The following is a 24,262-nucleotide window of genomic DNA, read 5'->3' as shown; positions in this document are numbered from 1 at the left end:
CACAATGCCTTAAAATGCTGTCTATGGAGGCAGCTCACCAGGCATTGAAACAGAGCTATTATTTCTTTATAGCCCATAAACTGTGCAGTGCAGTGCCAGTTTAGCTGAAGGTAACCGACTTTACCTCATGCTGTTTACTGCTTATATGTGTCTTGATGCCTTTTTCACTGTTTTTGTCGCATCGATTTTGAATCTTCCGACATTTGGCTTCCAACTGAGAGTGTTTTGTCCCAGCTTCTCAGTATCGGTAAAATGGCTAAGGACACAGACTCACTAATTGAGGTCACAGGGTCTCTCCAGCGGTGCTTATATCCATAGCCTTCAATCTTGTTCTTTATAACATGTTGAAATGGAGAAATCCTCCAGGGGTAACCTTTGAAATTAAAAGGCCCATAATTCTACTGATATGTGTCAGTGCCTATCATTAGAGGCGGGGCTTGTACTGTATATGTGTATGTATATGAGTGTATGGCCATCTCCTCACCTGTCCCTATAAAAGCTGCAGGTCCCAGAAGAGATGCCTTCATTGCTCTTCCATCCCAGAGCACAGCCTCTTTTTCCATTTGCGTGTCAATGGAGATGTCAATCAAGGTGTCCCTTGGCCATAAAAAAATATATCTATCATATTTCAGAAGATGAATCTCAATTCCAGGGCCAAAAAATCTGTCTCTCAATGTGATGCTGCTCCGATGGAGATTTTATGATACAACTCTCCTTCCAATCTTTCCTCTTCAGCCTCATTTACACATCTAATCTCAGAATCTGCTGAATGCAAATAGATATCTCCTGACTGACAGACATGCAGATTAATGGGAGATAGGCTGGATAGATGATTGAATGCTTATATTCTTGGAGTGATATATTCATTTGCATTACACATTAGACATAAGCAGAATTCAGAGATTTCTTGGTAGTCATTCGTCATGATTTGCATGAACTACAATTTACAGTGCATTTAGTCAAGATAATGTATTGCTAATGCAAAATGTTGCAGAAATTGTGATTCATGAAGCCATTCATACTTGTGTGAAAAACATACAGTCATTGTGCTAAGTGTTTTTGGGGTGTATTTCTGGTCTAATAGTACATGATTAACGAATATAGCAATATCAAAAGGCAAGTGCATCATACAATTCAGTATTCATTATTTTAAATGTAATTGTTTTTAAATAATGGAACTGATGGACTTTTGAAAGCAACATTTGTGATTTAGGGCTTCAAAAAATGCAAAGTAATGGAAAGAGGCCGGATCTCTTAGACTTGTATTTGTTTGGTATGCCAGGAACATTTTTAATACAAATGATGAAAGCTGAAAATGTCTGATCTGACAGGAGGCCCTAGTGGTCAGTTTGCTCTAAATTGTTAGCTTAGGTTTAATGATGCTTAAGGGATTTGAGGCCCCTAGCAGTCTGAGGACCCAGGGCCTCCCGATAGCCATTTCTTTTAATTTGTGTCTTCTTTAAAGGGTTAGTTTGCCCAAAATGAACTTTCACCTTCATGTGGGCCTTATAATAGAAAGCCATGGTCTCCAGTGCTTTTTAGTCCCCAACGTCCTTTAAAATATCTTATATTGTTCATCACAGCGGAATGAAAAGCACAGATTTGGAATGTCATGAGTGAGTAAATAATATGAACTGATATGAATAAGGTCAACTATTCCTTTTAAAAACATTATGATGCAGGTGATCTTGGTTTTACAAAACAATTTTGTTATCATACTAACTCTCCTGCTGTTCAAAACCTGTATGTCTTACTTTCTTTTGTGGAAAACAGAAGATATATTTTGATTGATGATTGATATTTTCAGTGCAATTATGATTATGATTATGATAGGAATGGAGTGTTCAAGCTTCAAAAGGGATTCAAAAGATATACTAAAAATAGCATCAAATAGTCCATGTGACCATGTGACTAGTCTATGTGACCACATTTCTGGACCATTACAGTCCAGTGAGCTGTAAACTGTGGCAATCAGATCATTTATCAGTATTATTGAATTTTAGAACCATATCAATCAGATATATATTAACATCAGTTGTTCTGCTTTTTTTTTTTTTTTTTTTTTATTTATATATATTATATATATATATATATATATATATATATATATATATATATATATATATATATATATATATATATATATGGAAACTGTGATTTATTTATTTATTTGGGTTATTTGATGAATGGGAATAACAGCATTTATTTGAAATTAAAATCTTTACTGTCACTTTTGACCAATTTAATACACCCTTGCTGAATAAAACTTTCTTTTTTGTTCTTTCTTTCTTTCTTTCTTTCTTTCTTTCTTTCTTTCTTTCTTTCTTTTAAAAAAAAGTTTGAATAGTGTATTTAACAGTCTTCATCCCATACTGCTGCTATTGTTTAGATAACATGCGACCCTGGATTCAGGTTGCAGAGAGATCCACATCAAGAGATTACCTTGGAAATGTTTCTTGTGTAAGATGTGATGGGGCTCTCCTCACTAGCCTTATGTAGGACCCAATGGAGACCATTTAATTGACATAGACTTTTCATGACCGCAGGATGCCAATTGAAGCCTGGCTCTCCTACCAGCTGAGTGCTGTTCTGGGATGAAGAAAGCAGCTGAGTATGAAAAGGCTACCCTTGAGCATAAATGATAATGGAATTGATTTTTTTCTCCAGCAGCCTCATGTTTTTGTGCAACAGGAAGTGAAGTGTGTTTATTGGTGCAAAAGCACAGGCATGGTAGTAAATGGATATGCAGGAATATGCTACACTATATGCAATTAGAGCTCTAGTTTCTTGATTTCCCACTTGCACCGTTAAAAGCAACATAGGAGCCACAAGGTGTCTAAAGCAGTTTACTTTCATTAGCTTTTAGACCAATGGGAATTTTGGAAACAAATAAGTGAGAATATCTAGCATTTAGGTGTTTTCATATTGCATCTTAAATCTTGCATTCTAATAAAATGAATAAGATTTGAACTCCAACAGAGGGACTTTGAGACTGATTCTGAATAATTATGGAACTACAGGCTATTAGAACTACTAGAGTTGTGTTTGAGATAGATGGCAGATGTTGAAGAAGTGTAGTCAGTACCTGTTTATACCAGTTCTCTGTCGTCTTTGGCTTCTGGCTCTTCCAGAACTGTCATTCTGAACTCTTCCATTAAGATAAATTACTGAGCTCTTGAATGGGTAGGGACTGCCATCTTGATATTCATGTCAAATAGGTTTTTCTTAACTTGCAATCGATGGCAGAAATTATGTGACTTTGCATTATAGTAAGGAATTTTTGATTGCATCTTTTAAAAAGTTCTAATAGACCTTTGTCAAGACTTGTTTTCAATTATTACAGGGCTTTCAATGAGTTGTTCAACTGTCAAAAACTTTCCAAATGTCTTTCAATAGAAAGAAAAAGCAGTTTTTAAAATGTTCTCAAATTTTACAGCCTCATTCTCATCCACGTAAAATTCAGGGTTCTGATAAAGGTATTTTGTTCCCTATGTTCTGATAGCTTGTAGCTGGTAGAGTATGATGCTACAAATGTCATTGTTGTGGGTTTTTGAATGGAACTAGAGTATCAAAGTTTCTTTTCTGTCCAAACACTTGTGTGGGGTTCTAGTAACTATGGTAACACTATGGTAATGTTTTACATGCATTCGCTGTCTTTCCACTAGAGTCAAAACACTAATGCACAGTGGAGTTCAAAAAGGTGGGTTAAGATTAATATTTGCACATTGCAATTTAGCGTGAATCTTTCATAAAATAATAATTGTGACATCTCGTTCTGATGGAAGTCATCATCCTTAAATGTTTACTTTACTGTCACTATGGTTGCATGCATTCTTTGACTTTTAGTAAGGATATAAATTAAATCATGGCACAAGTCAGCACACTACAACTGCAAAAAATATTTCCCTAATTTATTAAGACATTCCCACAATGGTGACCTTTCAAGCCAGCTGGCTCTTTATCAGAACACCCAAAGTGAATTACTTTCTTCTTCTTCTTTTTTTTTGTTTTTTTTTTTGTTTTGTTTTTTGAGTGCCTACAGTGACTTTTTTAGGTGCTGTTCAAGGTTTTTTTCCAGGATATGTGCTGCTGATGTAAGTTGTTTTAAAAACAGGACAATTTCAGACTCATTCCTGCACGTAAATATGCTTGAAATAACTGATTATTATGAACTAAAATTAAGTATATTAATTGATTCATTCAGCAGCCCTAATGTTATTAATTAATTAATGAGATTGATTGATTGATTGATTGATTGATTGATTGATTCAGTGAGATTTTTCTGTTTTATATTTTGGAAAAGAGGTTCCAATAATCATATAAATGAAACAGATTATTCTGTTTAAAGCCGTTTAATTATTTTTTAAAAACTGATTTTAAATATGTCAGAAAATCTGTATGAACTGTCAATAAAATAAAAAAAATAAATAAATAAAACAAATTGTCACATGCCAAAAAAACCATAATCAGTTATTATATATATATATATATATATATATATATATATATATATATATATATATATATATATATATATAATTAAGATACTGTTTATTAAAAAAAAAAATAACTGATTAAGGTTTTTATATATAAAGAATTCAATGTTTTCCAGTAAACATATAAAAGATAAGCCAAGATATAATTGCTTGAGAAGCAAGACAGCATAAGATCTTAAGCCTGGTTTTCATAGATTGTGTCTCAAATACAAATATATTTAGTCTTTTTGCACTGGTAGATGTTTTAAAATAGTTTATACTAAAACAGGTGAAAAAAAAAATCTAAAATCTAAAAAAATGAAAATCAGTCATATTAATGATATATACTCTGAAACAAGTCTTAGTATCAAGAGTTGCTTTTAAAGATACTAGATATATTAACTGAAAAATAAGACAACATACTCATTAAAAAGACTTTTGCAGAATACACTGTAATCTATAAGAATCATATTTGTAAGATATCTTTTTGTCTTGCACATATTACCATTTCTGTTTCTGTTTTCTTTCAACCTCAGTAAGCAGCCCACCAGAAAGCAGGAACACAAAACAATTATATGAAATCACTTTATTATTTGTGTGTTGGTGATTCCATTTGGCAGGAATGTTACAGTCTAAAATCTGTCTATAACGGGCATGCAGTGAGGCCTACAGGTGGAGCGCTCAGAAAACACAGAGGACACACAGAAATATCATTTACAACCTCACCTACAGTGCACATCAGATGCATGCATACAATTCATCAACAAAGATAGAGGGAGAAGAATCTACAATGACTCAAAAAATGCACCAAATAAGAAACATAATTCTTCCTAAATACAACCATCAAGAGACAGGAACTTTAACAGATTATAGACGGAAAATCACACCGAGATAATTTATCGTTTTTAACATAGAGGAAACTGCGCAGGACGATGCAGTAGAACAGTAGACACGTACATTCAGTTAACAACAATGGAATATTTCATAATGTAACTGTGTTAGGCAGTATATTCATTAGCATCTGAGAGACACGGAATGACTTCGAGTGAATGAATGTATGATTTACATTTAGAGAACGAGATGATGACTATGCAATATTTTTTTCCTTTACTGAATACAAAATATTTTGAGGGAATGGGTGAACATTTTGTAGTTGATTGTTTTCAGATTTTAAATTTAATTGTGTGATAATTTCTTTGTTCATTTTTAGGAATCTGTTATGGACAATCACAAAACCCAAAGCCAAGAGAGCTGAGATGGTACAGTAATCGCATATCACACTACCTTAAACAATAATGTAAAAGAACAATATTAAAATAAGAAATAATGGTAGACATTCTCACAAACAGGAACACTCTTTGGTTAATAAAACAGGTGATGATAGGATGGGTTATGGGTTTCGGGCAGTATTTATTCATCAGTGCAGCTGATGGAAACTCATCACGTCACACAGATCACACTATGAGAGCGGCAGAATCAAGGGCAGTTGATAGTCATGTAGAAAAATCACCAAAATGGCAGAATTTGTGCTCAGATATGGCCTCTGTTGATTGTAAAGTACACTGAGTGGCGGAAACTTGAGATCTTAAGTCATTTGCGTTGAAGTTGGCATGTATTTCACTAACAATTGAATGTTTTTAGCTGAATCTCATATCTCGGAAAGTATTACAGCTAATCGTCACTTCTGGTGAGTAAAGGCCTTAAACACAATGGCAGTAAAATCAGACAATATTCAGGATGATTCACCACTAATATGAAATTTAGCATCTTAGCAACTGGCTAGTTTGTTTAGCTGTTGAAGGACACTGTCCTAATCAGCAAGCACATTCATATCATAAGCATTAATATATATATATATATATATATATATATATATATATATATATATATATATATATATATATATATATTTAATCAACTCCATGTTCTTGTGTTATGGCAGGACAGAACGCTATGACATCACTGTGAACGTGTGCTATAAATCAACACTGTTTTATTAACTAAACTAAGTTTTACTTTTAAAGCCATGGCTTATATGCTTTATAGAGACACTGAATATATTTTTTTTATTAATATGCACACAAGCCAATGTGGATCGGATGGAATGTCTGGAATATTCGGAATGTTCAAAACAACGGAATGGCTGCCTGAATCCTAGTATTTTTCTGAATCTGAAAATTTGCCTGTGTTTAGACATACACAATGATCTGCAACTAACAGGTTTTCCTGAACGCGTTATTTACAATAATTGCGGACATAATATAATGAGAATACAAGTATGCTCTATCAAACCACGGCATACTGTAGCTTATTTTTTCTTAATAAAAATAAGAGAGGATGGATAATACAATCTGACTCCAAGTCTTTCAAATCTGATTTTCTCATTATTGAGTAATTCAGTCCCGCTGTTTTCCCTCTTTTCAGTGCAGTTACAGCAATGAGAAATAACGTCATACATAAACAAGCAACAAGCGAGCATAAAAACACAAGCCAGATTCTTTCGTAGCTCATAAAATAAGAGCCAGGCTTCGTTTAGAGACCCTAAAAATAGGAATCTCACAACTTTCTTCTTTAGAGTTATTTGCTAAGCTCGTTTGACTGATACTAGGAAGACGACACGGCATTTGCACACAAACATTCTCTAGCAAATAAGCTGAATAAATAGCCATGAAGATTGTCTGTTATTGCTGATCTGGGATCAGACTCCCATATACAACCAACGGACACAGGACATCTTCATTCAGAAACAAATATTGCACCATTGTCACTGTCTGTTTACGTAATATGTGCTCACAACCACGTTGTGAGAGCTAACGTAAATAAATGTAGACACAAAGAACTAGATTCTACTGTACAGTAGTGAAGATGAAGAGAATATATATTTGTATTTATATAGCCCTATTGATCCAATTGTAGTTGTATGTGATCGATGTCACCCCTCACATTCTGAAGTACTGTAAAAAGCACAAAGAAGTCAATTCAAGATGAGCGCTAAGATAAGCGCTAAGGTTTCAATCACGGCGGCTTGCAAACACATGTGATTCCTTTTTAATAGATCAAATCCAGTTTACTAGAGTGTAATGTGAATGTGTGGCACAATGTAATGAGGGACTTGTTTTAAAGTTTAGTTACCTAAACCACAGATGTGAACAACAAGCTATTTAACACTGGTGTGTGTCGGACAACAAAACCCAAAACCAGTGTAATTCAGCTAAAAATTTAAAATGAAATGGGATACGGCATACTGATAAACAAAGAAAAATTGTTAGCATGCTTAGAGGAAAACAGACAGCAAAACAACCAAATCATATGTGATATCGTACATTCCCTTCCATATTAAAGTTTTCAGTCTTATTAATCAGATATGATATGACAATTCATGATGGCAGCAGGAACTGTATACTGGTTTGGATAATAAATGAATATCCATACAGTATTTATCTATAAGTATACCACATGGATTCATCAGTAATATCTATAACAGAGCAACAATCAAAAATATGATATGATTGGAGAAATCTCTCCACGATCAATTTATGGCTTTTACTCATAGTCATTGTTATATATATATATATATATATATATATATATATATATATATATATATATATATATATATATATATATATACTGTATGTGTGTATATCTGTGGTCATATACATTTTTTTTTCATTTGCTATGTACAAACAGAATTAATGAACACAGGGAATATTCTTGCTCTAAGATCCAGACTCATGGGGCATTTAATTCGTCTTTAAACAGAGTCTGATGTATGCAATGTAACATTTCTAGTGCACACATTGTATTTTCCTCATTGTTTTAATTTTTAATTTTTTTTTTTTTGTTAAAGACATGATGTGGCACAAATTTTGAGTCCAGAGATCTTTGAACATATGCGAGAGAGGGGAAGGGGAAAGAGAAGGTGGATTTCATGACATTAATGATTCCTGTTTTATTACAACATGTTGTGGAACATTGTTACTTTTTATTGAACATATCTTGAAATGGGCCTGGGAGGAATTTCATGACGGTGTCCACGATGCTTTCCTCCTCCTCTTCTTCATTGCCGCAGCCGGCAGGGATTGCTTTCTTGGGACGGGTCAGACTGCCTTCTGATGCCTGCTCCATGGCTGCCTGGGCTTCTGCCTCCTTCTCTTCCTTCTTCTTTATACCATACTGAAAAATACACAACAGTGTATTAGGTGTTTCCACATGTGACCTTTGGAGCCAATATCCATTGTTGTTTTTTTACTCTACAAAGATTTGCATGCAGTTTACTAAAACAAAATCCTTAGAATAGTTTTTTTGTTAAATGAAATTAACTAAATAAATAATAAATAAAAGAAGAACACAGCAAAATGACTAACATTTTAAATAAAATTACAATGAAAACAGACTGTTTTCAACTATGAAAATAAGAAATAATTCATAAAACTTATAAAACTATATCCATGATATTTTAATAAGTCTGCTTGCATGTGAACTTGTTCAAACAAACAAACAAACACAAATAAATAAATAAATAAATAAATAAATAAATAAATAAATATATATATATATATATATATATATATATAATATATATATATATATATATATATATATATATATATATATATATATATATATATATATTTCTTTTTTATATATAGATAAAACATTTAAAAATAAAAATTGTCTGCATTTTAGGGTATAGGATAATTTAGTCGAAATAAGAGATTATTATGGCATTGCTTAATATGATATTACTTGCTGTTTCCTTGCAATTGTTTGTGAATTTTGCTAGCAGAAAATGTTTTTTATATAATTTTTATTATTATTATTATTTTATTTTATTTTTTACAGCGTAGACCCAATGTGTGCCACCCTGATATTGTCTGGATGTCAAAATGTCATAAAACTGAAAATATATGAACACTTTGGTGTCTGGAAAGGACAGGCAATTTGCTAAATTAATGATTTGCAGGACTATTTTCTCATAATTAGCATACAAATGTTTGAGCATTGGAGACTTTTGGCTACACTCATTTCTAGATTGCCTCATGACCTGGATGTTAATTTAGAGACATTTAAATTGGAATGGTGTTGACTATGTCCATAAAACTTTGGCGTGCTGCCAAATGGCAAGTCAGTGTAATAATTTGGACCAGACAGTAAACTGAGTAATTCACAGAAGCTTCATTTAGATCTGAGACACTTTCTCATTTACAAACTAATGTCCTAATTTTAAATGGTGAGCCAAATATTGGCAAGGAAATCCACTTCATTAGAGCGCTTAGATAACAAATGGTCCATTTTTTTTTTTTTTTTACTTCTGAGGCTCATTAATTCTTGCCTATTCAGTTTTATCATTTTGGCTACATTAGAAAGACCACAAATTTGTTAAGTAATTTTATATTGTGTTTATGCTTTATATATATTTTTTTGCTTTATAAGTTTTTTGTATTTTTGTTATGTTTTTGAAACCGGTTTCTTTTGCTCATGAAGGCTTTATTTAGCTGCTTAAAAAATACAGTAAAACAACAGTTATGCATTATTATTACAATTTAAAATATTTTCAAATGTAATTTGTCCCTGTGTTGGCAAAGCTGAATTTTCTGCATTATTACTCCAGTCTTTAGTGTCACATGCTTTTTCAGAAATCATTCTAATATCCTGAGGAATGCGGATGTGTAGTAATGGGTTGGAAGGAGATTTATATGAGGCCTGATGTTTAGGGCAAGGCATATATCCCTTTTAGGACTCTCTGCTGCTATAAGACATATATAATTGTGACGTTTTGTCAATAAATTGATTAAACAATGGATGATTTCTGGCGCTGTCTACTGAGGTCACAAGCTAGCTCATGCAATCAGCAGCTGACCTTCTAAACAATGTTTTTTTTTTTGTTGTGCTTTTCTCAAACCGTCTACTTGCAATAATTTCATCACTTATGTGCGCATGAAATCTTATTAATGCAGCTTAATCTGAGAAATACTTATGGGTTACTTGAAGAGAGTGCTTGGCATACCCTGAAGTTCAGTCATCGTGGATAAGACATAAGGACTACCCTCAGTATTGCAGTCACGTTTTGTACAGTATGTGGAGATGTTGCCTTAATCCTTGTGGTAAATTAGACCCATGGGGTGATGGCTTAGTGGAAAAAAAGTCAGGCTTTTTGGCCTCCCATCCTCTCAACATGGCTTTGCATAAAAATGTATCTGTCTCATTCCGGCTCTGTTTGCTCACAAGAGGAGATCATCCTCCATTTTGTGCAGCCACGCATACAATCTCTGAGACTCAGCGGCCCAAGGTAAATTATCATGACAAATTCTTAAGTGGCAAGTCTATTAATAATAATTTGTGGCTCTGACTTTAATACATTAGATGAAGCAAATGTCCTTGATGCCATTTAAACAATCACAAATTTTTCTATCTATCTATCTAACATTTATTGTTATTTTATTATTATTATTATTAGTAGTAGTATTAGTAGTAGTAGTAGTAGTATTATTATTAATAATAATAATAATAATAACAAAAAAATAATAATTGTAAAAATACTTTACAATAATATTGTTTTTGTTGTAATTTGGATCAAATAAGTGCAGGCTTGGTGCAGCAGAAGAGACTTCTTTAAACATTAACATTAAACACACACACACACACACACACACACACGCTTTTGTTTTTGTGAACATCCCATAGGCGTAATGGTTTTTATAATGTAGAAACTGTATATTCTATCGCCCTTCACCAACCCTACCCCTAACCCTAACCCTCACAGGAAACTTTGTGCATTTTTACTTTCTCAAAAAAACTCATTCTGTATGATTTATAAGCGTTTTGAAAAAATGGGGACATGGGTTATGTCCTCATAAGTCACTCTCTCCTTGTAATACCTGTGTCATACCCATGTCATTATACAGACTTGTGTCCTGATATGTCACAAAAACATGCCCACATATATTACATATATATATATATATATATATATATATATATAATATTTTAAGTTATATATTTGTTTTCATTGTTATAAATACTAGATATTATCTACTTATTTGTATTTTTTTTTTTTTTTTTTTTGTATTTTGTATTTTTTATTCTTTTATTATGTGTTTTATGTTCTGTTGCTGTCATTCTGTTGTACTGCGGAGCTTCTGTCACGAAAACAAATTCCTCGTATGTGTAAACATACCTGGCAATAAAGCTCATTCTGATTCTGATTCTGATTCTGATATTATGTGTCTGTTATTTATTAATAAATATTATTATTATATGTTAATACATTAAAACATTAGGCCAATTACTGGCAATAACTGTTATAAAAATTATTAACAAACAAATATGTTAATTATAGCAAAAATAAACATATATAACATCTATATTTATAAAATTATGATTATTTTATTAAAATAATTAAAAACAGATAACCAATAAATGAACATTTCTATTTGATTATAAGTGGAAATTAATTAATCTATATTCTATATTAATAAACATCAACTTATATAGCATTTCATATTGTAATAATGTTTATTGTAATGCACATAATGTAATTAAGATTTAAAATACAACCATCTATTATTAGAATAATATTTCTATTTTCATAATCCCTGGGTCTTTCCTTCCATGACACCTCTTCTTTTTTTTCTTCTTCTTCTTCACATTGTCACACAGAAAAGCAGCCATATGGTGGTATGAGCGCAGGGACTGAAGCTTAGTCAATCTCCACAGCCTCTATAGTAATGGAATGCTTGCCAGAGCTAGACTGTTATTTTTCCAGTCCCTCTGGTTCACAGCGTGCGCCTCAGGGCCCGTCCATCCCCATACACAGCGTACCACTCAAGTGCTACAAAGCAGCATTCAGCCTCCTCAAGAGTGAAACTAACAAAGAAACCCCCATAAATAACTTTCACTTCATGTACTTATGTAATGTATAATTCTATAATGTCATTCAACCACTACTTTTTAGTTTTAGTTATTGGGTAACTTAAACTAAATAAAAATGAGAAAGGCTGCTAGGCCACTATATAGCTGAATTAAAATAAGTTTCAGTTTTCTTTTTATGTTATTTAAGTGAATGTTTATGATAATTACCTTATGATCATATAAACATTTTGACAACTCATAACAGTGGACAATTATTTCACTGTACATTTACCTTATCCCTGATGCCCTGTCGAAGTGATTCCCTCTCCGCTTCCATTTTTGCATACTTTGCCTTCCTCTCCTCTTCCTGTTGCCTCAGGGCTTCCTGTCTTTCTTCCTCCTTTCTCTCGGCATCAGGGTCCTTCTCCTCCTCGCCCCCCAGCATTTTCCCCATGTCTTTGGTCGCCCCTTTGAGAACAAAAGAAGGAGAGAATAAGGAACAGAAAATCCCGGACTGCATTCAGGTCACTAAAAGGGACTTCCAAAGACATTTGGAGGATAACCTCTAATACAAGGTGAACTGAAAAGCTGATAATTAGTTCTCACTGTCATCCAGTTTCTTTTATAAATACTCTCAATGACGATGTTCTCTTTGTCGTTAAGACATGCAAGTAGGGCAGCCGCCAAGAAAAGGACAATGGGTCAGATTGTTATAACAAAAGGACTCCATTAGGACCAGGAGAATACAGGAATTTGACAAAGCAGATAATAAGTTCTGATTGCGTCCGCAACTCACATTCATCAGTCATCAGATATACAGTGTGACTATGTGAGACCTTGTGTATCTCTCCACTGGTTGGTCAAACCTTATCATTGCGACACAATTACTTTTGTTATAAGTGAGTAATTAGAAGTTAGCAAAAGACAATTGCTTAAAATACATGATATGTAAAAATTGATAGCCTGAATGCACTGTAAGTCGCTTTGGTTAAAAGCGTCTGCTAAATGCATAAATTTAATTTTAATTTAATTTTTAAAATCACACGTACAGTATCCCTTCAAGAGCAGCCAGCTAACACAGTCCTAAAATACAGACACTGACACTAAATAAAACCTTAAATCAGGGCAAATAGTGGAAACAATGCATTGATTTAGCATAAGATGAACATTCATTATCATGATATTGTAAGCTCAGAAAAACGAATCTGCATTTACATGAATTGTAATATGTTTCAGTGTTAATTAATAACTTTGCATTGCACCGCTTTCTGTACATATTCATTTACCAAATGTTTTTTTCCCTAAAAAAACTAATAAATGTAAAGTATAATGTAAATATATATATAGAATTAGTGCACAAACAGGATTTAAACAAGTGCAAAAAGATCCATGTTACTGTCTTTTTTGACTGAATTGCTTTTGTCATCGTTAATTAATTTGATGAATTCATAAAAAAGTAAAGCAGAAATATGGCAATTCAGTAACAATGAGCTTTCAGATCTAAATAATATTTGTGACATGATAAAATTGTAATTCATTCAGGGTAGAAAGTCTACAATTCATGGCATCAAGTGTGGCATACACTGCAAAAAAAAAAAAAAAAAAAAAAAAACTCTTTTTCAAAAAGAATCTTACTCTGTATTTTTAGTTTTCCAATACAAAATTTTAAGTCAAGAGTCAAGATACATTATACTTACATCAAGATACAAGATACTTAAGATACAAAGTAAATATATGAAGAGTTTGGTTCCAAAACACAATAAATTCATTTTGATTAATTTGAGTAAAATTTAGTTTTCTTTATCAAGATGAAAACCACTATTTTCTGTTTCAAACCTTCACATAGGATCTTTAGTTTATAATAACATTAAAAATCAAAATCCAGGTTTTGATTTTCAAAGATTTATTATAAAATTGTATATTTTTCCCCCAAAATGCAATAAATTCAAGATACTTTTTATTTCTCAAAATTCAATACATCCATCGAATCAGTATGAAAGTTATTTTTCATATTGGAACTTTGAAAATACACAACATAGTAAATTGATCCACATATGATAGCCTCTGAACTTGGTCAATACTAATTATATTATATCATAATCAATACTTATATACAGGCACTGGACTAAAAATACATCCATCAGTCATCACTTCCAAAATGAATTCATCGAATTCAAACTGGATAAAAGTGTCTGGCAAATGTAATAAGATCTGATGACACTGTAAGAGGTTTGACTGTAAAACAGGTTTTACCACTACATTTATCTGAAGCAACTGAAATTCCATTACTGTGTCATTGCTAATGCCATGCTCTACAGTGTAAGAAAAAAAATCCATAGAAGAAACAGAAAAGGTACTAATATATATATATATATATACTGTAGTTAACATTGTATTGAAGTAGCATAGAGAAAAATGCAGTTGGATAAGGCTTTAAACACACTTTAGTTATCCGATTATTATTATTTTTATTATCTTGTCAATAATACTCAAATAATAGTACAAATAGCCACATTCAAAGCTATAGTTTTTGTCCCACTGCCAGCTTCGTGACGAGTTACTGTAGGCTGACATAGCAGAACAGAAGTTATCCAAGTTCATGCAATATGTATTTATGTCACGTCAGTTTGTGCTGGGAGACAGAACGGCATGTAAATGCATGAAGGGTTCTGTTTTCAGTCCAGGAGTTTTGTTCTCCCTCGATCAGCAGTTGAGGGCGGCACACTGCCATTCCACTGGTCCATGAGGTCTGCATTCAACCTGCGTGACACATGGTCTCGCATTTACTGCTCTCTAGCAATTGATTTTAATGAGTGCTTGGTCTCTCTGACAGCAAAGATGTGTAAAGACTTCAGCCTTCTCTTTCATCAACCCTGGCTGTTCCTTAACTTCATGTGTACTTGCGAGTTTGGAGGAGCAAGCTTATATTTACTCTGGTACTCTGGGTTGCTGAGCATAGTCATCTGCTTTTTGTCAGGTGTTCATGAGAGACCCAGTTTACGGTTAGTGTACGCAAGAGTCATAGCGAAAGTTGCTGATAACTAGATAGTAATACAATTTAAGTCACAAAAACATTGATATTCTACAATTCATCATAATTTGTTTTTGATGTTTTAATGTAAAAAATAAAAATAAACCCATAAAATGTACGGAAAAATACTGTACAGTTTACAATTTACAATATAAGGTGTATTTTTTATATTCTATCTGATGTAATACCATTACATTTGTACTAATAAACTATATATATAATGATGTACTGATATAATAATACAGTACATAATAAAAGAGACACATGATTAGTTATGCAGTAAGCATTAATTTAACAGCAAGAGGTGTAACATAAAAAAAGTAAATGCACATAATTCAAAACAAAAAGTATTGAGAAACATAATTATTTAAACCGAATACCATCAAATGTAAAATTGTGGGAATGTCAGTTTATGGTTTTTCTCTGTAAATTATAAGAACTATACTTTGTATAGTAAGGGAACTTGCTGGTAACCAATTAATTTTTTATTTGTATTTATTTATTCATATATTTTATTCATTTTTACCAAGGCCAAAACAGGCTAATAGCACATGCTAAACCTTTTCTAATGGTTTTTTCGTTCAAAAGACTCCACAATCAACTTGCAAAGTCATTTTCATCTGATTCCATCTATTATAGTAAGCTCCACTTTTTGATTCAATTAATTTTGGATAAATCAAAGTTCAGCCCTATGTTTTGTTCTGAGAATATCCTGTTTTTGAAATTAAAATGTACTGTAAATCACATTGGTTGATTTTACATTTAGCTGCATGATGTGAGGTCAGAGCACAAATTTCTATCACAAACTGATTGACATTTCTGTATGACTCACTTCAGTCTTTCTGTAATTCCAACGAAATGAAACAATTATCCACACTCATATCACACTGGAGCCAGCCATTCTGCTTCAGCACAATCAATAGGTTAGTAAGAGGCAGAATTGTACAACTTTATAAACTTGAACAAAGCATGCCCATAAGGACTTTAGGCTTACTACTGCTCTCAAATTGACTTCTGAGAAGACTGAATGAGTTTGTGCAAAACGGGAAAAATGAGGGGAAACATTTGTCTCCCTCTTTTTTAAATCCATTGATTTCAGAACAGTTGATTTGGGGTTTTAATTTTAGGGTTGGAGCAACCTATGAAAACTGACACGGTGGTGACTGAACTGAAACTACCCACCAGTGCATCCATGGAAAGGATAAGCTGACATAACTGAAAACTTGCTGAAATGAGAGATTCTGTAGAGAGCTGTCACCCTGAATTACCAGTCAAGTGCAGAGTATATCCCTGTGTGAAACAGCTTTAGCAAACGCGAGTTTTGAAATGAGAATAGCTGGTATGTATTCACAGAGAATATTTTTGGCTGCAGTAGGTGAATGTCTTGAAAGTACAAATAGTGCTTCACTGCAAAGTATATTTTGCTTCCAGATTGCTCTTTTGAATTGCTCAGAATGCTCTGTATTGGTATCATTTCAGTGTAGGAGAGAACAGAGTAACACATGGTATGTGTGGCTTGAATTTTGCAGGGCACTCACTTAAATGGGTCAAACCAAAGTCATTTTTATCAATTCTGTGTTTATGTTATAAATATTTAATCTTTTTAGGAGAGTTTGGCATTTAAATCAGCATGTGTAACCCGTTTTATGTACTTTACTTTTGTATAATGTGAAAGACTTCTAAGTACAAGAGGATTTTCAACAGGTAAAACTCCAGAGTAATAGCCCATTCACAACATGGATAAAAATAACTATAAAGTTTGTATAATCATTTGCATTCTGTGATAATATTTAAGTCCACATCATGACAATACAATAAAACTAATGACACAGATACAATATTGGTGGGTCAATCTCACAAAGATTTTCTTTCAGCTAATGAACAATAAATCATTAACACCAATTCAGAACTTTATGGAAGCTTGTCTCCACCATGGGATAAAAAGGTAATTGCGACATTTTAGCTCACAATTCAGACTTTTTTTTACAATTCTAAGAAGACATTTTTAAATCAATTACCTTATTAATTCCTAATTCCATGGTGAAAAAACAAGTTACACACAGAAATGCAATGTCAGAATTCTATTAAAAAAGTTAGAACATTTTCAAACTCAGACCTTTGAGATGTAAATATCTTTAGATGTAAATCTATATAGATTTTTTTTCTTTCTGACCTTTTTTCTCCGAATTGTTAGTTTATATCTCACCTTTTCCTCAGGTTTTCAAGAAAAAAAGTGCAAAATGTGAGATTAAATGATGCCGTTACATACATTAATTCATTCATTCCCATGGCAGACATGGCCTTCCACAGAATCCATCCTCGGATGTTGGAGTGGACGCTAATATACAGTAGTTATTGATATGATTATCTTTATAGTCATCAGTTTTGGTGAGATGGGCCTTTAAGACTTGATTATATCTATTGGGAAGACTGAACTGAATCTAAATGAAAATGTAAAATACTCATAATAAACTCAAAACAAATATTAACCTTGGTTGGACTATATGCTCTAACTAAATAATTTTAAAGGAAAAACTTGTTTCAAAGATACATGACAACATCCACTCAACTTCCAGTCCAATTAATATTAACCATTTTCCCCAAAGTTTTTGAAGATCATCACAGGTGAAAGCTGTCGCTCTGTTCTCCCGTAACTTAAGTGTTTTCCATTATCTGTTTTTTAATTAGTGCTGTTTTCACTGGCTTTGGCACTGGCTCTTGTCTCTACACTGTTAATCTGCGCTCCTGAGGCTAATTAGCTCATCTGATCGTGACAAAGTCGCCGCGTGACACACAAACTCTTTACGGAGTCTCTGTGCAACATAGCGCTATCTACTGCTCAGGCGCTCAAGCAGACCAGATCAGAGTCCCTTAAGTAAATCTCTTCATAACAAGCTGCTAACCACGCTAAAGCTACATTGTTTCAAGGGTCTCCTCTATGTGTCATTGCACATCTGTCGGCCGGGAGGCATTGAAAGATGCCTAAGTGATGCTTGAATTTGAAAAATGGAACAGTCACATGGGTTGGAAATGGACTGTGTTACATAAAAAGAGTGTGTTTGCATAAGTATGTGTCTGTTGTAGCGGAAAAAGTGATGGAGATGGCATACTTGACAGGTGGCATATCCTCATACCTTTGTGTGGTTGTCAGTGTGTGTCTTTGTGTCCTTACTGTGAGAGGAAGTGTAGGTAGATGAGAACAAAATGTGCACTCTTTACCGGAGTGCCTGTGCAGAAAAGGAAAACCTAGCCGTAGGGCCGTGCGGTATGTGTCGTGTGATAGTTGAAATGTGTCAGCTGATGGAGAATATGCTAAACCGTTTATACCAGTCTTTTTATGGCCACTATCTATCTATCTATCTATTCTGAGTGTATGTCTCATGATTCTGACATGTTTTTTCTCTCTCCAAATTAAGAGATATAAAGACAGAATTCATCTTTTTTCATGCAATTCTGAGTTTACATTTCACAATTTTGAAAATTTGAAAATTGTGAGAAAATGTCGCAGTTAACTTAAAAAAATAGATATCTCAAGTGGCAGATGACAACTGGAATGTGTGCTTATATTTGTTGTTCTATCCATCACTTTATACATCTTTCTAGCTTACTGGTTTTTCTGTGTTCCAATCAGTCTACTGATCCATTCCTCCCTCCATCCATCAACCAACGAACCAACCTATCCATCCATTCATCCATCCATCTATCTTATTATCTTATGTACTCAGGCACACACAGACACTCACACACATACACACGTTTGTTTCTGTGATTTGTGGGGACTTTCCATAGACTTCTATTACTTTTATACTGACCAAATGATATTTTAATATTTTAATGTTGTAAATGGTGTGCATAAATGTATCCCACTACACTTTTCAAGGTTATTTTTCTCTCTGTGCATGCGAGTATCTGTGCCTGGGTGTGTGAAGGTCATCCTCACACTGAAGGACTGTGAGTGGGGTGATCAAGTCCCCCATGGAGCCCGGGCACATGGAGAGAGCGCAAACTCAAGGACTCTGTGTTCCTTTCTTGCTCCATCTGTCTTTATCTTGCACCTGCTAAACAGCGAGAGCCCAGCGGCACACCCTGCTCCCTTTGAAGACATTAATGTCCACCGACAGATCAGATACCACACAGGACACCCACAAACACTGTCTCTTCCACAATGCCACACAGCAGAAAGGGCGCGACCTCTCCACTACTCTCCATATGTTACCGGCAATCATGTGTTTTCTGTGACGTATTCAATCCATCCCAATTAAATGATGATTTATGGTGAAGGTGCTTCAACCTTGAAAAAAATCCAATTAACTTTATGGGGCTTTGAAAACAGATTTTTTTTTTAACTTAGCATCCTCTCCTCAATTGTATCCGTAACTCCAAAATAATGATGTCTTCGATCATAAAAAGTTTCATGTGCTCCTGAATTCTAACAGATTCTGGACAGTTTCTCTTCCCTTATTTTATTTTATTTTTTTACTTACTATATATATCCTCCCAATTCCAAGTATTGAGGAAACCAAAAAGAGAAGAGCAGAGAGCAATCAGCTTCAGCGGTGTGATATATGTGTCTTTCGAGAGAGGTCAAGTAAACTAAGAACTGTGCAAAAGCCTGGAGCCAAAATGGAAGGATGGTGCCAGTATTCCATGCTCTAATGAGAGGTGGATTTTTTTTTCTTCTTTGGGACAAGGTTAAAGGAAGTGAGGTCTATCTCCTAAATCTCCCAAGAATAGATAGGCGAAGGTGTCAGGAGTACTATCACGAAAGCCTTTTATCACCCATTCTCTGCCATTATCTTCCCTAACCAGCATGTGAAGTCCCAGGAAATAGGACTGATTGTGCAGGGATGGACTGATCCATCACTGGTCTGGGACATTTTACAGGTCACTGTCTGTCTGCAGAAGCAGCAATTGTGGCTGTTAATCTATCTATCTATCTATTGTTCTCTTATACCATCTGAATTCACTTCAAGGTATCACTCCCTTTCTCTTCTTCAAAATCATATTTGCAGCCTCTCTTCTCTCGTGTAGATCCTCCACCTTTAGTCGTGTGTGCTGGAAGTACTGCAGTCCCGGGCAGCTCAGCATGCTGATCTTGGTGGGCTGCCAGAAATCGTGTACGACTGCAGCTGCCTCTCTCACACTCTATTACTTTCATCTTGCTGGGTACAGCGTTATGGCAGGAAGGCAAGAGCACCTCGTCCCTCAGTACTGAGAAACAGACAGAACCCAATCCGCAAAATCTTAACCTGGGGCGAAAGAATTATTCGAATGAAATTCAAAGTGCTGCCAACGTAGCCCATTGATTGCCCTTCACCACAGATGCGGTGTCATATGTAAAGGCTCAGCACAGGGAAATGAAAAGGAAGAAAGTGGAAAGAGGATTGCTTTTGGGGACTGGAGTCCATGGGATATTTAATCTTCAGCTGAAGGATTCAGGGACGCTACTTTGTCTCTGTAATGGAAGCCTGATCAGAAGACCTTATGTTCTTGTAACTTTGAAAATACTTTCAAGGGTCTATGACGAACTTGTCTAATCGAATCTAGTGTGGTTACCTTGCATACCAATTACCAAGGATCTAAATGACACCTCCTGCCTAGTGTCCTCTGTTCTGGTGTATAAAGGCAAGAGGGAATATTTCATAGGTGATTATTTTTAAATTCAATACTTTTTTGCTGGTCTGCTCAGATAAATGATGGAGGATATAAGCCCTGAAAAGAGTGCAGAACAAGATTAATGGGGAGAAAAATTACTTCCTTCACAAGGAGGTTGTAAGAATGGATCCTACATGTTGATGTTTAAGAACTAAAGTAATTCATCACCTAAAAGCATCTTGGCCGACTTTGCAAATGCCAAAGGAAAAGATTTAAAAAAAAAAAAAAAAAATTATTATGATATGGCACCCACATTCTTATTTACTAAAGCACGTAGGATGTCAATATGTTGCCTTGGATACACCAAATGCTTGTGGAGCTGTTTAATTATGCTGTTTTCTTTCATGTTTCTGTCATTTGTGACCTTGAACATTTTCATGAGACTATTTTTTTTTTTCAGGCAATCTGTGCTCTTGTATGAAAATGTATATGGCAGTCAAACAAAGCTCTGCTTTAAGAGTTTAACTGAAGAAAATTGCAAAAGCATAAGATGAAATTAAAGTATATATATATATGATTAAAAGAGCTTTGATAATTTTGTAGCGAGTAACACGTTTCAAAGCATCTTCTGAGAGCATTTTGATGTTTCTCCACACCTGTGAACAGAACAAGAATTTTAAGAAAAAAAAAAAACATATAATAAGCCAGCCTACTCTGTGTAATTAAGGTATCTAACTCACCTATTTACTCTATAATTTAAAGAAACCAATGCAAATGAACTATAATTAGATAAGTCTCATTTCATTTGCATATCAGGTGCAGCTACACATACCCCTAATTGTGGATTCGGAAGCCAATTAAAAATGCTTCTCTGGCAGGGTCACAGAGATGGAGCTGGTGGTTAACACCTACTCTAACACATTTACACATTAGCATTCAACTAACCAGCAACTGGTCCGGACTCACTTACAAATTATATGTTGCATGTTTGCATTGTGCTCTCTTAATTGTCTTTGTCTAAGACCGTTAGGACTTTTCTTTGGGCGGCTAATTGGTATTAAGACTTTTAAGTCAGGAATGTTTAAATAGTTTTTTTAACTTTCTTTTCATGCTTCTTATTTCCGCCGCTGGTAAAGTGTTAATAGGGTAGAGTGTTCATGTGTGATTTGTCTTCTAGTGTGGTGCGCTAACACACTGTGAGAATAGATTCAGATGTGCAAATTAACACATACCTGTGCAATGCATCTGCAGTACATCTTTTGTGCTTGCACATATACGCTGTAAAATACACCTCCATTATATTTTAGAGTAGCTTTTAATTAGGTTGTTTTTTACTAAAAGGCAACAGGGGCAACCTACAGGATGGTGTTAAAAGCACAGCAACACGTTTTATTTCAATCTGTACTTCAACTATGTTCAAATAAAACAACTGGTGTGTTAATTTTTCATGAATTCAATACATTTAAGTAAAAACAAAATAGCATGTGTATCATAGTGCCATCAAAAGGATAGTTTTATTTGCGGTGCCTTTTCACAGCTTATTAGAATTGCTTGAGCTCTTAGTTATGTTTAAGGGAACCAAATTGAAGAAATTAAAGCAGTAAATAAAAAGTATAAAATTATACTTTTGCTGCATAAAATTGTATAATATACTCTAAATGAAACGGAATAGTAACGCCGATAATATGATCTTGGAACAGTTTGAGAAGAAATATGTATTTCAGTGCTAATACAGTATTTGGGATATTAGCTGTGTCTCAATTCAGCTGCTGCATCAAGAATACAGACTTCAAAGTTTACAGCTTAGTTTACCATTTATGGTCCATTTATGTACATCATAAAAATTATCTATAAAATAGCATCTTAGCAAGATAAGTAAAACATTTGTTGTTGTTGTTTCTTAGTTAAAAAATTCCTTGAAATCCACCGCTTTCACTGATGAGCAGTGAATATTCAGATAGTCTAAGGATCCATTTATTGTATCCTTCATGGCCTGGGAAACAAAGGATGACTTTTGAGGCCACATTTGAAGGAGCTTTCAAAATGGAACAGCCTTCATCATGCAGCTGTGGCACATTTAATCTTTGAATGCAGCTCTCAAAGGATGCAGACTCTGAATTGGGAAACAGCTATTATTTATCTTAGAAATCAAAGAGGTCTCTTTTATGATCTTTTGATGGGTTTAAATGTTTACTTTTAAGTGTAACTTTATGCAGGTTTGTATGCTGTAGCAGCAGTAGTGCCATTACTATTCTCTGCATCTGATTGGTGTTGCTAAGATCATATTATTTTCATGACTGGAGGCCATGCTGTTGGTTTCACTGCTGAGCTCTTTCCTTTCTCATTTCTGGTTTTTGAAGTTTCTTTTTATTTTTTACTGTAGCTCATAATAGTATGTATTGTTAACCTGTGGTTTTTAAATAATGAAAATTTGTAGAGGCGGAATAGCCTTTTTATCATAGTAGGAGTTTCGGTTAGGTTAACTACACTAGCTCTGCTCCTATTAGCAAATCAGGACTACTTGGTGAACATTGTCACCTAATTAATATTCATGAGCCATACTGATAAAGTTTATAATGCTTTGTTTCCCAAATCCTTCCCAAAAAAGATTACTTATTTTTGACTTGATTTACAATGCAAAAATATAAAGACTTTTGTTCAGACAGATTAAATTACTCAAGGTATTTAGTCTTGTTTTCTGGAAAAATGATCAGAATTGAGAGTGTTTATACTTAAAACAAGGGGGGAAAAAGTCTGCTATAGGAATAATTAACTCAATTTAAAGGAAAAATGTTTTTGACCTCATTGTTAGCGATTTCATTTGCTCCATATGTAATACCATTGCTGAAAAATGTAATGTTTTTATGTGTTTGTGTTTCTTCTTGGATTCACAGAGAGTAGAAGCAAGAAACTAGTCTTTTTCCTTTAATATTAGCACCCTGCTGTTGGTTTCTTGAGTGCTCAAATAATTCTGTCCTAATGGCAAATCATTGATTCTGACCTTTCTCTGTGACCTTTATCTGTGTCAGTCAGTGGACCTTAAGCCTGACCTTATTTAACCTATTTTGACATTTACCAGGCCCAGTAATGAGCTATCAGTCACTCTTACATAATGCTGACATGTTATAGGTAGGAAGAAGGTATTAATAAAGTCTCACAATACGCTCCCATTATATCTATCAAAGACCAAATAACCTGAGCTTAGTTTTTCCCATTGTTTTTAAAGCTCCTTTCTTCTTTTGTATGCCAACAATTCTTTTTAATTTCCTGTAAGAGGTTTCAGGAGAAGCACTGGAAAGAGTTCTTG

At 34.0% G+C, this 24,262-nt stretch overlaps 2 protein-coding genes across 2 annotated transcripts in view; one reads left to right on the top strand and one right to left on the bottom strand.

Moving 5' to 3' along the window:
* The window catches only part of LOC113113858 (RING finger protein 44), a 1,123,463-nt gene that overhangs the window by 912,306 nt on the left and 186,895 nt on the right, over window positions 1-24,262 (top strand). The gene's annotated exons all lie outside the window — the stretch shown is intronic.
* The window catches only part of LOC113113870 (complexin-1-like), a 40,438-nt gene continuing 24,481 nt past the window's right edge, over window positions 8,306-24,262 (bottom strand). Inside the window, exons 3-4 of the mRNA XM_026280394.1 lie at window positions 12,622-12,797; window positions 8,306-8,651 (exon numbers count right to left, since the gene is read on the bottom strand). Coding sequence (XP_026136179.1) covers window positions 8,454-8,651; window positions 12,622-12,797 — 374 coding nt within the window. The 3' untranslated portion in view covers window positions 8,306-8,453. The remainder of the gene's footprint in view (window positions 8,652-12,621; window positions 12,798-24,262) is intronic.

This window comes from Carassius auratus, chromosome 14 (assembly GCF_003368295.1).
Source record: "Carassius auratus strain Wakin chromosome 14, ASM336829v1, whole genome shotgun sequence".
NCBI lineage: Eukaryota > Metazoa > Chordata > Actinopteri > Cypriniformes > Cyprinidae > Carassius > Carassius auratus.
Note: the sequence above shows the minus strand (reverse complement) of the source record. Positions and strands in the feature narration are given on the sequence as shown.